At 49.8% G+C, this 15598-nt stretch overlaps 1 protein-coding gene across 10 annotated transcripts in view; it reads left to right on the forward strand.

Moving 5' to 3' along the window:
• TAOK3 (TAO kinase 3) overlaps positions 1-15598 on the forward strand; it is a 2703337-nt gene that overhangs the window by 2576368 nt on the left and 111371 nt on the right. For all 10 annotated transcript variants that reach the window (XM_069619192.1, XM_069619190.1, XM_069619185.1 and 7 more), the window contains one exon: positions 4608-4790. In XM_069619192.1, coding sequence (XP_069475293.1) covers positions 4608-4790 — 183 coding nt within the window. The remainder of the gene's footprint in view (positions 1-4607; positions 4791-15598) is intronic.

The following is a 15598-nucleotide window of genomic DNA, read 5'->3' on the forward strand; positions in this document are numbered from 1 at the left end:
TATGGGATTTCCCATTGTTTTAGGCTACTATCTTTATTTAATTATTTACGGTAGCCTCGAACATACCGCCGGTTTATTTAATTAATATTATTTCTCCGGTTGGTATTTTTTGCCAAAACTTGATGCTAAAATGGCGTTTGTGTTCTCTTCTGTGACTCCAACCCAAGTCGAGCCCTTTGTTCCACTTTTTGGCGGGCTTCTCCACAGAAGCCCTCCAAAGTGGTGCCACTCTGTCTGGGGTCCTTAGGAGGGGTGGAGGGGAATTTAGGCACCCTGGACTGAGTTGCCTAGGCAACTCAAGTCACACTCCGTCCTAATTGGCCCAAGTGGTGAGCCGGCCGGCTCACCACTTAGCATGTTTGAGTGACAGCTAGGCTGAGTGAATGGGGGTTTTCTGCATAAAAGCAGGGCTTTGGGGACTGGAACTTCAGAAGTCGCCACAGGACCTAAGAATCCGATGAGGGAGAAGCTGAGCCGACCTGCCACGACACCACCACCGGTGGAGCCCTGCTGGACCGTCTCACCACTTTTCCCAACGACAGAGGAGATCTCCCGCCGGAGAGTCTTCTTCCTTTGACTGGTGGGGATAACCAGTTTCACCGCCTTTTCGCCTTCCCGACGTACCTCGTGGCCGCCTTGCCTGTGCCAAGCACCCCGGCAACCGGGATACCACGTTTTACCACGACCGCAAAACAAAGGTACCACCTTTAACTGGAAAACTCAGCGGCTGGTTTCTTCCCTGGTAGTGCAACGACCTTGATCTTTCCTCCAAGTCGAGATCTTCTCTTCCCCTGGACGACGACACGACTTGCACCCACTGCCAGGAACAACTGCCACCACTGGAGGATCCTTCCCACCTGAGGTACCGTGTCCCGCCTGCCTTCCCTTGCTACCGACTGTACGGGGTAGATTTAGCCCCCGGCTTTAGAACCTGGTTTAGCCTGGGACACTCTGGCTAAACTTTCCTAAAGCCTCTCTAAACTCTTTTTGAACCCTCTGCAAGACTTTCTAAGCCTAGTGTAACTGTGTGATCTTGGGCGCATTTGTGCTCTGCTCTCTCCAAGAGTGGGCCCAGCCTTTGGACTTTGGCTCACCAGTGACCTTTGCTCTTCTGCCTTGCTAACAGTGTTCCTGAACCTTAGAGTGGTGTACCTTTCCATATTCTGTCTTTTTCCCTCCCTTTCTCACAAACTTATTGGAGTGCCATCTAGTTAAGCGCTCACCTCTGTATGAAAATAAGTGGTGTTTTACTGTGACTTATCTGATAAGGAAAAAGGGGTGTATATATTACAATAGTAACTGTGTTTAGAATATTTTACAACAAGAGTGCTGGAGTGTCTCAAACAGTGTGTTTTTAAATAAATAATTATATACTTTGATACCAAAGCTCTGGTCAGTGTTTGCTTGTATTGGTGTGTCTGAGTGCCTATTGTGTATACTTTGCATACTGCCTAACTCTTCTTGAGAGAAGTCTGACTGCTTAGCCACAGCTACCAGGTAAATCTGGGTGGTACAGACTGCTACCAAGTGGGTTTACTGCCAACACCTGTAGTCTTAAATCTTTTGCAGTGTTCCCTAAGGGAACTGCACAGGTTTCTGCCTAACAGGCACTTCCTGGCCAACTCAACCATCTCGGCATGGTGGTTGCAGCACCTTCTGGGAATCATAGCGCCCTGCATACTCTGTGCGGCACGCCCGCTTCAGGGTGAGGTGCCTCCAGCTCCACCTGGTGGCCAAATGGGACCAGGAATCTGGCTCGGAGTCGGACAAGGTCTCAGTTCCCCCTTCCCTCCTTCTGGATCTTCACTGGTGGCTGATGGACTGCAGTGTGGCAGTGGGAGCCCGCTTTGCCCTGCCGGAGCCCACTCCGGTGGCGATGATGGATTCCTCGCTTTCAGGCTGGGGGCTTCTCGATTCATGGTGCATAGTCCAGGGCAGAAGCCCTCCTGCATATCAATCTGCTCGAGCTAAGGGCAGGTGGCCTGGCACTCAATGCTTTTTTGCCCCTGATCAGGGGCAAGGCAGTTTTGGTCAGGACAAACGATTCCACAACAATGTTTTACCTGAACAAGCAGAGTGTTACCCTTTGCACCTCCTCCTGTGCATGGAGGTAGTATCGATCTGGGAGTGGGCCTTGGCGGAGGGGATATGGATTTCCTTGGTCCATCTCCCAGGGGACAGCAATGTGGAAGCGGACCAGCTGAGCCGCTTGGGGTACAACACCTACGAGTGGGAGTTGCACATCAGCTCCTTGTTGCCCCTGTTCCAGCGCTGGGGGTGTTCGGATCTGTACCTATTTGCATCTCCTCGGAATTCCAAGTGCCAGTGGTTTGCTTCGTGGGCAGGACAGGGTCAAGTCTCTGGGACATGCCTTCCAGATCTGATGGCATGGCCACACACGTTATTTGTTAGCTCCTTCATTGCTCCAGCAGACCCTTTGCCAATTCCGGGTGTCGGTGGGCTGCAACCTCATCCAGATTGCCCACCCACTGGATTTCGAGGGCTTGGTTCTTGGATTTGCTGCAGTTGTGCTCCCAGGAGCCTGTCATCTTCTGATTCCCAGCAGGGGGTTCTTGACGCAGAAGGACGGGGCAGTGGAGCAACCGGACCCATCCAGGCTGGGCCTAGCGGCATGGTTCCTGACCAGCTGAGACTAAAGCATGCTCAATTTACGGATTACAACTGGGACATCATACAGGGGGCCGTTAACTCGATCTCAGTATTAAGAGCAAGTGGACTAGGTTTTGCCACTGGGCTCGCGACAAGGGGCTGGACCCCATCACTTACTCCCTGGACAACGTCCTGGCGTGGTCTGCGCTTCTTGCTCGTTCTGGCGTACAGGTGGATGGATACCTGCCGCACCTATTTGACAGCCATTGGAGCATGTTTTTTAGTGGCCCACCTCAAGGAGATGTCCAGGCTTTTTCTTCCAGTGCATAGGCCGCATCCGGTCTGGCACCTCAATGTGGTGCTTGCGGCCTTGCAGTGCAAGCCCTTTGAGACAGTGCCCTCAGTGGACATCCGGCTGGTGACGCTGAAGACAGTACTATTTGTGGCGCTCAATTCTGCGCACAGGGTCAGCGAGCTGCAGGCATTGTCGTTGTGCAAGCCCTTCACCACGTTTCATTATGACAAGGTCATCTTGTAAACCCATCCACATTTCTTGCCCAAAGTGGTCTCTCCATTCAATTTGAATCAGAGTTTGGTCAGGCGGTTCTGAAGAACCTCTTTGCTTTGTCCTAGATATGAGGCAGGTTGTCACAGCTCCACTCTATGGTCTTGTTCAGTGGAATCACCCACAAGGATGGAGGAAAGGGGATGGGATGTATGAGCAATTAAAGTTACTCACTGTAGTGACTAGAGTACTCCTAGTCCTTAGTCCCCTTTCCTCCATATGTCCTACCCACCTTCCCCAGCTTGTATGCCAAGGGCTAATATGTTCAGTGTAGCCAGGTATTTAAGCATCCGATGTGTTCAAAGGGGATTGAGGTGAGGCACCGGAGGGCAAGGCTTTGGGGCACGGGGTCTCTGGGGATGGGGGGCGTTAGTTCTCCCACCCCGGGTCTACACCCCTGTGCTCTATACTAAATATAAAGGGGAAGCTCAATTTTTTGCTACCAAAGGTTCTGGTAATGTCCCCATGTTGGGGGACGTCCACAAGGATGGATGAAAGGGGACTAAGGACTACGAGGACTCTAGTCACTACAGTGATTAACTTTAATTTCCTCTATGTTGCAGGTACATGTATGGGACCCAACACTGGATCACATTTTCATTACTATTTTAATAATACTGTTAAGGTTTGAGAAGAAATGTCAACCTACAAGCTCCCACTGTGTACATGCCTTTGTGTTTGCTGTTTTCTATGATCAACTATGTGGCATTTTGTCTGCAAGCTCCCCAACAATATACAAACTCCCATGTTATCAAAGCACTGCAAATTCTCATGGTACTCTCTGCAGGCATCAGGGTTTCATCCATCTAAGCTTTTATGTCACCACTCTCCTGTAAGTGCCATTGTACAATACTTATCCTACCATCTGGTGCACCAAATCACTACTAATCATCCAATTTCCCCCAATCCTTTTTAATCTTGGGTACATCCGTGAATGCAGTATTTGTTATCCATCTGAGCACTTGAGGATGCAAGTCTAAGAAACAACCTGCTAAAATTAGTATAACCTAACAGGCCTATGTTTTAACTGTCACTTATGGCACTTGCTGGTCTAGCACTCTTTAAAAGATATATGGCTTTTCTTTGTGTACATATCTCTATTGTTATTTTATAAAGCAAAACATACCTTCTGTTGGCAGTGCCTTACATTCACATCTTTTTGCACCTTCAACCACTATCTGAAGTTTATACGTTTAGACAGTTCAGGCATTTACCCATATCTCCAAATTCAGTCACCCAACATGCACATTCCTACTGTGTACCTTTTTTCTTTGTTGCTAATTAATGTCCATGCTACTCCTGCAGATCAGCATAATGTATGGATTTGTGTCTGCATGTGTGTGATTTTATTGCAGGAAACTGGATTTGCACATTACCTTCATGTTCTCTAGTGTCAATGAATCCTCCTCATGCGTTTTTCCACTTTTGTTAGCTGCGTCTGGACGAGGCTCAGGAAGCCGAATGCCAAGCCTTGCGGCAGCAACTGCAGCAGGAGATGGAGTTGCTGAACGCCTATCAGAGCAAAATCAAGATGCAGACGGAAGCACAGCATGAACGGGAGCTCCAAAAGCTGGAGCAAAGGGTGTCGCTACGTAGGGCGCACCTCGAGCAGAAGGTACGTACTTCAGCAATGGTCATCATGAGTTGCCTCATTAAATAATTGCTTCAGGTTCTGGCAGTGACCACCTTCTGGATTTTATTACAGCTTAAGGTTAATCTCTTTAAGTTTCTTTTTTGGCCTTTGGAAAATTAGTTGGTGATTAAACTTCGGGCAATAAAATGTAGTATTGAAGCACTTTGGGAGATATAGTCAAATGTATAGGAATGCTAGTTTAATATGAAGGATCCCTCGTTTGCCTGAATTCTGATGAGGAGGAATATCATGTAAGGTCATTTAGCTTGAGGTTTGTATGCCACAACAGTTTAAGCCGGGCTGGCTGCGGCAGAAACATAGATGCTTCAGTAGTTTTGAATTTCCAGATTATTAAGTGGTATTGGTACAAAATGTACCAGAATTCTTTGCACAGCTTGATCAAAAAGGGAAATGTTCTCGGAAACTAGCAACAGATACACAGGGGGCACATGCAAGCATTTTGCAGTTTATTTTGTGACAATCTACATTTGAAACACCCAGGTGAATGAAGTGGTAATAAACCACTTTTGTGGTTGTACATTTGTTTGCGTTCTTTCCGTAGCTCTATTCGTTTGGAGGTTTTTCACACCTGTAGTGTTTTACTGTCAGGGAGGTATTTTCCTGAAGGACCCATGTTGAAAAATGTTTAGCCTCCCAAATGGATGCTCTACCCACGCCTGTTCTTGCTTGCTAAAATAGTACATGCTTTCCAGTTTGCATCGGCACTCTTGCATTGCACTTCTATCAGGAAGGACCCAATGACCAGCAATACTGCTAATTTATGCAGGAAATTGATATAGATCACTCCAAACACATTTATTTCTATTGACCGGGTTTCCCGTAGAGTTCCCCATCCTCAAAGGGATGCATCTATGACCCCAGTCTCGCTCAGAAGTGATAGGAATAGAAAATCACAGTAGAATAGTGTTAGTTTGTCCACCACTGTAGGGATGCCGCTGCTTTGTGGAAAATAGTTGCAATATGTAAACATTGAGACCTTTTGCCATTTTGCAGGCCTTTTTTTTAGCATTCCCATATCAAAGGAAAACCATTTAATACGCATTAACCTCTGATGCTCAAAATAAAACATATAACTTGCGTTTTCCCCGTTTTTCTTCTCTTTGCTGCTCCCAGAGTACCATGGACAGGGAACAAAGTAGATGAATAAAACCAGGTGAAGGTATATTTTCTTCTATATTTGTAACCATGGGTTGCAAACATTTTTTTTAAAACTCTTTATTAATTCCAACACTGAACAAACAAACAATTACAACAATAACCACTAAACAAACATCACACTGCAACTGGCACGTTGTGTTGGGATCCGCCCTCTATCCTCTGTCTCCTTGGCGCCTCAGCTAGGCTCTCTCCTTGTCTGACCATCACGTTCAGTTCTGCACATCTCTGGCTCTCGCATCAAATCTTTGCGGCATGTCCACCACCCCCTTCGAGTTCTGTCGCTCACATTGTCCTTTGGGGGATGGGGGGAGTGGCGGGGGGTTCACTCCACCTCCGGCTCACTCGGGCCTGTCGTGTCTTGCCCTTCAATGTTATTAAATAGATCCAGTATGAGGGAGTTCCATGCAAGTAGTCTAGCCCCGCTCTCTCCCTCCCCCCTCTGTGTCGCTCTGGTCCACACTGACGTTTCTGCTATTGTCCATTTTTTCAGGTCCGTCCACCATATTTCTGCTGATGGCCCTGTGCTTGTGTTCCATGACATCGCTATTCAGCGTTTTGCTAGAATACACATTAGGTTTTTCATTTTCGCTATATGCGTCTGTTGTCTGCCGCCCCTCGGGAACAGCCCCAAGAGGTAGGATTCCGCAAACACGCTTACATTTGGATCCCTCCTGCCTCTGCACTCGTTTTCACTGTGTTAGGCAGAATCCTGTGCAGTGCCCTTAGGGACCACTACACACAATTAAGACTACAAGTGGTAATACAAGTTCACCTTTGGTACAAGCCTGTACTACTATGTTAAAGTGGTAGTAGTAGCGGAGCAGCCAGGCTTATCTCAAGAGTATATGAGCAGTAGCAGAGATTACACAAAGGTATCACAATTCCTGTGATTCAAGCAAACACTGACTCAAGGGTTACAGGTAAAAAATATAAGTACATTTATTTTTAAACCATCTGTAAAACACAACACTTCTATTAATTCAAAAACCACACGTAAAATACACTACGAACAACCAATTCTCTTGGCACAGAATAACTCAAGGTAAGTGCCTTATGTTTTGGCGGACCGGTGTTGCGAAACAAAAGACGTTACTGGGAACACATATGCGATCACTTTTTGACAGTTCGGTCGTATTAAAGAAACGCGTATCCGCGGCAAGAAATGTTACTGGGGCAAAACACACTTTGCACCTGGGTTCCAGAGAGAGTTGGGGGCAAAAATCATAGGCAATACGTTTGTCACGGCAGACAGAATAAGAGAACACTCGCTGATAGAGATACAAAAGGCAATAGGCCGGAGCCAGTGTTAAGTGAAACCGGGTTCCATTTGTCGAGGATCACACAGTCAGACAGTTCAAGATTCAACGTTGCCAGGAGTACTTGGATATTCTTAACAGAGGAAGCAGAAGTTATAAGAAGGAGGGAAGACAAGGGCAAGCCTTGGAGGAGGAGAAAAGGGATTCACCCTAGTTCCTCACAGCAGAACACAGTACCTTATTCAAGGAAGAAGCTGGTGCCACGGCAGTTGTTCCTGGTAGTTTCCTGCAGACCCACGGTTCCTGGAGCTTCGGCAAGGACGACGATGTCTGGAGGGGTCTGCACAATACAGGGATGAAGCCAGCAGCAGCGATGGCGAATAAAAGGTGCGCTCCTTTAAAACAGGAGAGGCTCTTCAGGTGGCTATCCGGACCACTACAGCAGTGTGCAGTGATTTCGACCACAAAGAGGATCTTCTGGCTGTGGAAGAGGAGCTGATTGACCCCACCAGGCTCAAGGGAAGAAGACTCCGGACTGGATCTTCTCTGGTCGTCGAAGGGTAGATAGCTCAGGACTGCAGCAGGGCTTCACCGGGCCGGGGTAGTTTCAGCAGTCGTCTTCTCTGCTTCTCTTTGGTTCCTTGTAGTTCTGGTGGCGACTCTGACTTCCAGCCCAAGAGTCCTGCCTTTTATGCAAAAATCCCCCATTCACACAGCCTGGCTGTCAGTCACGCAGCAGGGGGGTTGTCCAGCCCGGACAACCCCCTCAGCCAATCATGGCAAAGTGCGACTTGGGTTTCCTAGGATACCCTGTGCGAGGGGTGACTACACCCCTCCCTCCCATTCAGCCCCCTTAGACACCCAGGCGCCCAGAGGAGGGCTTCTTGGCAGAAGCCCGCCAAAAGACGGTGAACAAAGAAGGCAAACCTGGTTTGCCACGCAAAGTAAAACACAAGAAGGACTTTAACAAAAAGAAATGGCTAATAAACCCGACCGGAACCAAAAGAAAGAGTATTTGGTCAAGCGGGTTTATGTTCGAGGCTAATGTAATAGCCTAAAACAATACCACATTTATATTGTACCCCTTGCCACCAGCCAAGTCTAAATGTTAAAAGAGCAAAGCAAAGCTCAGAGAGGCACAGACAACAAGGGGTAGGATTTATCCCTTTCCAGTACTCCATGTAAAATGGGTTGTACTGGGTCTGTAGTAAAAAGTGACTATGCAAAATTAATGGCAACTTTACCTGTTTCTGGGGGACAGTAGTCAGCCCCAGAAAAAGGAGTCATTGGGAAGTCTCAGAGACAACCCGGTGTTACTGCACTGAAGGTGCTGTGTAGCACAAACAACAAGTTGGGCTCATGGAGTGGTGTGCTCCAGAGTCCAAGATCACACAACAAGTAGAAATGCACATGACAAAACACTGGTAAGAGTGGGAAAAAGAGGCACACTCTTACCAAGTGGAAAAAATAAACTCCAGAAATCCAGCAAAGCTGCTGGGGGACTCACTAGGTGAGGGAAATTAGCCATAGAATGAGAACCCTCCCTAACACACTGCGTCCCAAAAATTGAGTATCACCTGGCAGGACAAGAACATGTGTATCATGTCTGCATGACGTGGCAGCTTCGGATTTGTCTGTGTCCCATGTGCAACATTCCGTGGGTGTGAGGTACGCCCTATGCGTAAGGTACAGTTGCACTTGCTTGAATCACGCGTTTCTGGAGAGTTTTTTAGCATACTGAAGTGTTTTACTCGCCTCCTCGTCCGTGAAGGTCTTGTGGAGCTCCTCTTCCGATCTAGCTCTTGTTGTAGCTCCCTTGCATTATTAACCCACAGGAGCTGATCATAGAGTCTGGATATTGTGTATCCTCCCTCCGACACATTGTACCACGTGTCCAGCACTCCCTCCCCATCTTCTTCTCCCGGCAATGTTCCCCACCTCTTCTTGATCCTCTGTATCATGCTATTGTACAATAGGAATTGTCCGCTATGTATGCCCTACTCATGCATCAGGGTCTGAAAATCCACCCACTGTCCTCCTTTCGTTCTTTCCACAGGTCTCTTGTCTGTGCCATCCCTGGTGTTTGCACTGCGTGCAGTAGATGGTCAGGGACGCCGTCCGACTCTCAACTAGTCCCGCAAGGGGGTTCTGTCACAGACCCTTTGCATCTTCAACGCCCTCATCCACAGAGTCAAGCCCAGTTGAACTATGGTAGGAAGTGGTTTGACTAGGGCCTCGTCCATCCATGGGAGTTCTCTGAAGTAACGTTCAAAGTCTGGTAGCTTGATTCCCCCCATTCATAGCCCCTCTGTTGTGTGTTTAGCGCTATTCTGTTCCTCCCACACCCCACAGGGACTCTCTTGCCAGTGTATGTAGCCGTCTAAAAAAGGGTCTGGGTATGTTGTATGGGATATTAGTAAAATAATACAGTAGACTGGGCAGGATCGTCATCTTCAATAGGGCTGCTCTTCCTATCATCCCCAGTGGTAGTGTCTTACAAAACATCATAGCTTTTTCTGTTTTGGCAAGAGTCGTCTGTGTATTGGCCATGTGTGTTAACTTGGTACTGTGGTGTATGTCCACTCCCAGATAGCGGAAGGTGATTGGGGTCCATGTGAGTCCTAGGCTCGGTAATTGGTCAGGGTCAACCTCCCTCAAACCCGCCAGGGGGAAGAGCGAGGACTTCTTCTTGATAATTGTGATACCCGACAGTCTGGCAAATGCCCCCAGTGCCTCTGGCAGGTCTGGTATATTTTCCCTTGGGTTCCCAAAATAGAGGAGTATGTCATCTGCATATATCGAAATTAAGTTTACCACCCCGCCTATTTCTATTCTGGCCCGTACTTTGCCCTGAGGAACACTGCAAACGGCTCCAGAGCCAGTATATATTGCATCAGGGAAATTGGGTATCTCTGCTTTGTACCCCTGCCGATCTTCCACCCCTCCGAGATGTGTCTCCCCGTTTTCACCCTTGCTCTGGGGTCATTGTAAAGAAGTGGAATCCAGCGGAGGAACCCCTCCCCTATCCCAAAATGGGCAAGAGCCCCCAAGAACCAATCCCAATTTACTGAATCAAATGCCTTAATCGCGTCTATTGACGCCACAGCACGTTCCCCCTGTTCATGCTCTCGATTACATGGTGGAGTCTACGCAGATTCCATGTCCTGCTCCTTCCTGGTACATATCCTGTTTGGTCTGGGTGCACCTGCAAGGCTACGACCCACTTGAGTCGGTTTTCTAGGGCTACGGTCTGGATTTTGGAGTCCTGATTGATTAGGGAGATCGGTCTATAAGAGCCGTACTCAAGAGGTGGGTTCCCAGGTTTCAATATGGATATGGTGACCGATTCTGACAGGCTCTGGGGCAACCTTTCCCCCTCATATACCTCCTGAAACATCTCTAGCAGCTGTGGGGCCAGAGTATCTTTATATTTCTTATAGAATTCCCTGGGTAGCCCGTCTGGACCCAGGGATTTGCCTGTTGGGAGGTCAGCTATCACTGCGGTCATCTCCTCAAGCGTGAGTGGCACATCCAGTGTCTGTGCCTGGTCCTCAGATAGCCTAGGGAGGGGAATCTCCCCTAGGGCTTCAGTTATATCTTCCCCCTCCGCCTCTTGTTTCCTGGAATACAGTTCTGCATAGAACCGCGAGAACACCCCATTAATCCCGCCCTGGGTCCTCACTTCCTCGTGTTGTTAATCCCTGATAGCGGTTATTGGTTTGTGCCTGTTCTCTTGTTTAGTGAGCCAGGCCAGAAGCTTGCCCGGTTTGTCCCCTTCAGCGTGTAGTCTCTGCACATACTTCCCATAGTCCAATTTGCCCAGTTTCTCCCAGATTGAGCAACACTGCAATCACATCACTATAAGCTCCTCCGGCTCCCCTCCCCTTCTTCCCTGCACGTGCTTCTGCCTGTTCTATCTCCTTTTCTACTTCTTCCAGTTCAGCCAGAATGGATCCCCTGAGTCCGCCCGCCTTCCCTATCGCTGCTCCTCTGACCACCACTTTGAAGCTTCCCAGACCATGCCAGTACTATCCACGCTCCCCACATTATGATCAAAATAATCCTCTATTGTCTCCCTGATATGTTCTTGGAAGACATCATCTTTCAGCGCTTCCGCCCTCAGTCTCCAAGTGGGCATGACGGCACCTCTACATGTGTATGTCCATGTTGCTACAATCGGGAGTGATCGGATAGCGTCTATGCCTTAATATGTATCCCTGTGAATTCCCAGAGGGACTCCCTGCCCGTAGTCAATGTGGGTGTGTATGCCGTGTGGGGCGCTATAATGTGTGTATCCCCTGATATTAGCATGTACCTTCCTCTAGACGTCTTCCAATTCCAACTGGTCTAGAGTCTTCTGCAAGGCCCTGACCGGCAGAGCCGTTTTTGTCTGCTTACTGTCGGATCTATCCACCTGCGTATTCACTGTGCAGTTGAAATCTCCTGCCGGTATGAATGACGCCCCTCTGTAGGGGGCCAGCCGGGGTGTGGTCATCCTGAAGAACTCTGTTGCATCATGGTTGTGGTCATGCATGTTAATCAGGCACACCTCTTTTTTCTCCAGCATTCCATGTACAATCACCATTCTGCCTTCCCTGTCTCTCTCTTGTCTTATTAACTGGAAGGGGAGCTACCCATGTCAGAACTCCTCTTGCATAGTTAGAGTATGTTGAGCCATACATTTGTCCTCCCGATTTCATAGATATCTTGATTTGCTTTTCCTCCGTTAGATGCGTTTCTTGCAGCATAGCAATTTGTAGCTTTGCTTTGTTCAGCCAGGCGTAGACCTTTAGTCTCTTGACGTAGGCGTTCAGTCCACTGACGTTCCAAGTGACTATGACCGCCCTATCATGGCCCATTTCGTTGTATTGTCTTGTGGCCAGTCTGTTCCGTCTATTTGCCTACTGCTTCGTTCCAGCTGCTTGGTGCTTCCTCCGCCCCTCGTGCCTTCCCTCCTCCTAACTAACCACTCTCTGACCATAACTATTAATCAAACGCCCAGCCTCCCTCCCCCTTCTCGGGCTCTGCTGCCACTCTTGCGTCGCCCAGCGAGGTGGAGCCGGCCCACGACAGCGTGGTGCCTTAAAACTGGCATCCTAACTAACAAAAAGTCTTGGTTGCATGTCCTGTCGCCCTCTGCGGCAATACCATCACTCGTTGCTCCTTTAATTATATTCCATCTGGCTTATGCATTGCTCATGGTTTCGGAACCATCTCTTCTATGGCAGTCTCATTCTCATTGCCCCCGATATGCGTTGTTATTGGAATTCCTGGGTCATCCATGCATGGGCCTCTTCTGTTGTCTCTAAGAAATGCAATCTTTCCTCTCGTATCACCTTGAGTTTCACCGGGTATAACAGCATGTAACGTATACCCGCTGCTCTGAGGCGTTCCTTGGTGGGGCCTTATCGTGCTCGTTGCCTCTGTACCAGGATGGTGTAGTCTGGGTTAATCGTCATCCTGGAGGAGTTCCTGGACCCCCCCTTTCCCTGGAGAACGTCAGTATTTTCTCTTGAGCATTGAAATTCATGATCCTCACATTTGTTGATCTCGGGGGCGTGGGGGGTCTCCAGGTTGGGTCCTTCTGGTCTTGGTCTGGGCCCTATGTGCTGCCCCCTACTGCGAAGCCTTGGGATAGTACCCCTGCTCCAATTTCCTGGAACAGGAGGTTTTCAACGTAGTTCGTAAGGTCCTGTCCCTCCACTCCCTCCGGTAGCCCAATGATCTGGATGTTATTCCTTCTAGCCCCTCCTTCTGCATCCTCCATCTTCTGTTCCAGGACCTTGACTCTCCGGAGCATGTCTGACATTTGGATCTGGGCTGCTGCCACATCCGTGGTGTTTTGCTGCACCTGTTGCTCCGCCATGCCCACTCGGTCTGCGAGGGTCCTTACGTCCTGACGAAGGAGTTTCATGTCCACTATCACTGTGTCCATTTTGTTCTCTTAGGTCGTCTTTAGCGCTGCTATGGCTGTGTCCAGCTTACTCTCCAGAGACGCCTGAAGGGCCATTATAGCTTCCAATATCGGGCTCTCGCCTTCTTCCTGCTGTACTGCACTAGACGTGGCCATGGTTGCCTCCGACGGTGTGGGTTGGCCCCTGTTCGATTTCCTAGCAAAGGGTTCAATGCTTGTTTGTTTGCCTTTGCTCCCGTTCGCTTTGCCTTTCATTCCTTCTTTGGGCGGGTCGTATGTCCTCCTTCCCTGCGGTCTTCTCCAGACTAATTTTGCCCTGAGCAGGTTCTTGCAGCGTACGTCACTTTTGCTTCCTACGACGTGATTGCGTTCCCGGCCCAGTTTCATCCCTCCATCATTTGATGTCAACTTTGTACCTGGGCCTTCTGTTCCCCTACATTGTTCAGCGAGTGGGTTGCGTCCTCCCACGTCAATTAGTCACTGCCGCTCTTATTTGCTCAGGTGGTGCAGGCCGTGGCCAGGGTGCTGTGCTAATCTTTGTCCTGTTTGGATGGTGTGTCCGTTGAGAGTCCCGCCGGTATTCAGTACTCGCCACCGATTTATACCCCACGTCGACCTGCCCCAGCTGTCGTTGCTGCTCGCCACAGAGTGGGCGGTACTCCTCTCTACTCGTGCCCAGGTTCCCTCACACGATAGCCCCGTATTCTGTTCCCACCTACTTGTGCAGCGAGTGAATTGTGTGCTCTCATGTGCACTGGTTGTACCTGCAATGCCGCTCTTATCACCTCACAAAAGTGTTATTCACCGTGGGTGTGATCCCCTCTGGTGGTTGCTTCTTGCTCATCTTGTCGCTGGTGTTTCTCGCTCAGGCAACTGTCTTATTTCTCTATGCAAATGTTCTGCCCCGCCAGTTATAAATGCTGGTCATAGGCTATCGGCGAGCGGGTTATTTTCCCCTTCATGACGGCTTGCTGTGGGTCTTTCCTACTTGCCTTGTGCATGCTCAGTATTATTGGTTGATTCCCGTATCACTGCGTGGGCCTAAAGGCTGCTCGGAGCTGCGTGCACACAGGACAGTCTGGGCCCATGCCGCTGCTCCTGATTTAGCCGTTGTACATGGCCTTTCCCCTCGATCCCACTCCTCGCCGGCTCCGGACTGCCCTTTGTCAGCTCTCAATGGCTGCTATTGTCCCTTCACATGGGACTCACGACCACCGCCCATGCACGCTGCGCACCAACCATCATGTGCTCGGGTATTTGGCTGAGCCCTTCATGCTAGTGCCCCCTTAGCAGCAGGCCGTGGTCTTGCCTGTCGTTCTTTGGTCCCCCTGAGTTCCAATTGCTTTGTCCACCTCACCTGGGGAGAGTTCCGGAGTCTCCCGGCACCGCCCGCCTTGGACGTATGCGCCTGCGGCCTTCATGTGCCTATCCGACACGTTTGCCTTTGTCCCATAGTCCGAGACACCGCTGGGTTACTTGCGGCCCTCTCAGTTGTTTTTCCACCTGGGCGATCTGCATGTTGTGGGCGCAGGTTGTTCTCCCCGCATCCTCGAGCTGCTGGGCGCTTCCCCTGGTGTACTGGCCCCCGCCTGGGGAACACAAGGTGGTGCGGCTCCCGACAGAGCACTGGTCAGCGCTACCTGCGTGCAGCTCGATCCGCTCTCCTCAAGGAGCGAGGAGGGGCTCTGCAGGTCCCGCAGCGCCACTCGCCTGTCCTCCGCTGTCTGGCCCGGGGCTCATCAACTGGATTAGGTCTCCAGCGTGTCTGTCCTGCAACGATGCCTGTGTAGCAATCCCAGGCCTTCCCTCTTCCTCGGCCTCCTGCGATCCGGGCAGCGATCCCTGCCTCTGCGGCAAGGCTTCTCCCGCCTGCTGTCAACCTGGGGTCATGCGGTCCTTGTTGCTCCAGCGCCTCCTCAGTGCATGCCAGCCCTGCTCTGCTTCTCTCTCACTTGGCGTGCATGCCCCCGTTCCGAAGTGTGCCAGCTCCTCCGCTGCCGTCAGAGCTCGCGCCCGGCCTTTTAGGTGTTCGGATGAGATCTCCGCCTGCAAGCTTCTTCCCGGAATCTTCTCCGATTCTCCTCAGCGGGCTCCCCAGATACTCTGCATGCGTTCCGACACCCGTATTTATACTTTTCGTGGTGTTCCGTCGTGGATTTCGCCAGTTTCATTCGATGTTCTGACGGATCAGTCAGGAGCTCCCGAGCAGTGCTCCCTACCGCATGGCTGCCAAGCCACGCCCCCAGGGGTTGCCAACATTAACCACAATGGATGAGCTGGTAATTCTGCTAGAGCCACTGGTAATGTCCCGGTTGAAGACTGACAGGCCAGGATGATCGCTTCACTATTGTTTATCGCTTATATAATTGATTAGTATAAATAGCATATCCTGAAACACTGAAACACTAAAATAAGGAGATTTCTTATTGCTCCGAAAGGCT

The sequence above is a fragment of the Ambystoma mexicanum genome, chromosome 10, assembly GCF_040938575.1.
Source record: "Ambystoma mexicanum isolate Mex_15411 chromosome 10, UKY_AmexF1_1, whole genome shotgun sequence".
NCBI classification, from domain to species: domain Eukaryota; kingdom Metazoa; phylum Chordata; class Amphibia; order Caudata; family Ambystomatidae; genus Ambystoma; species Ambystoma mexicanum.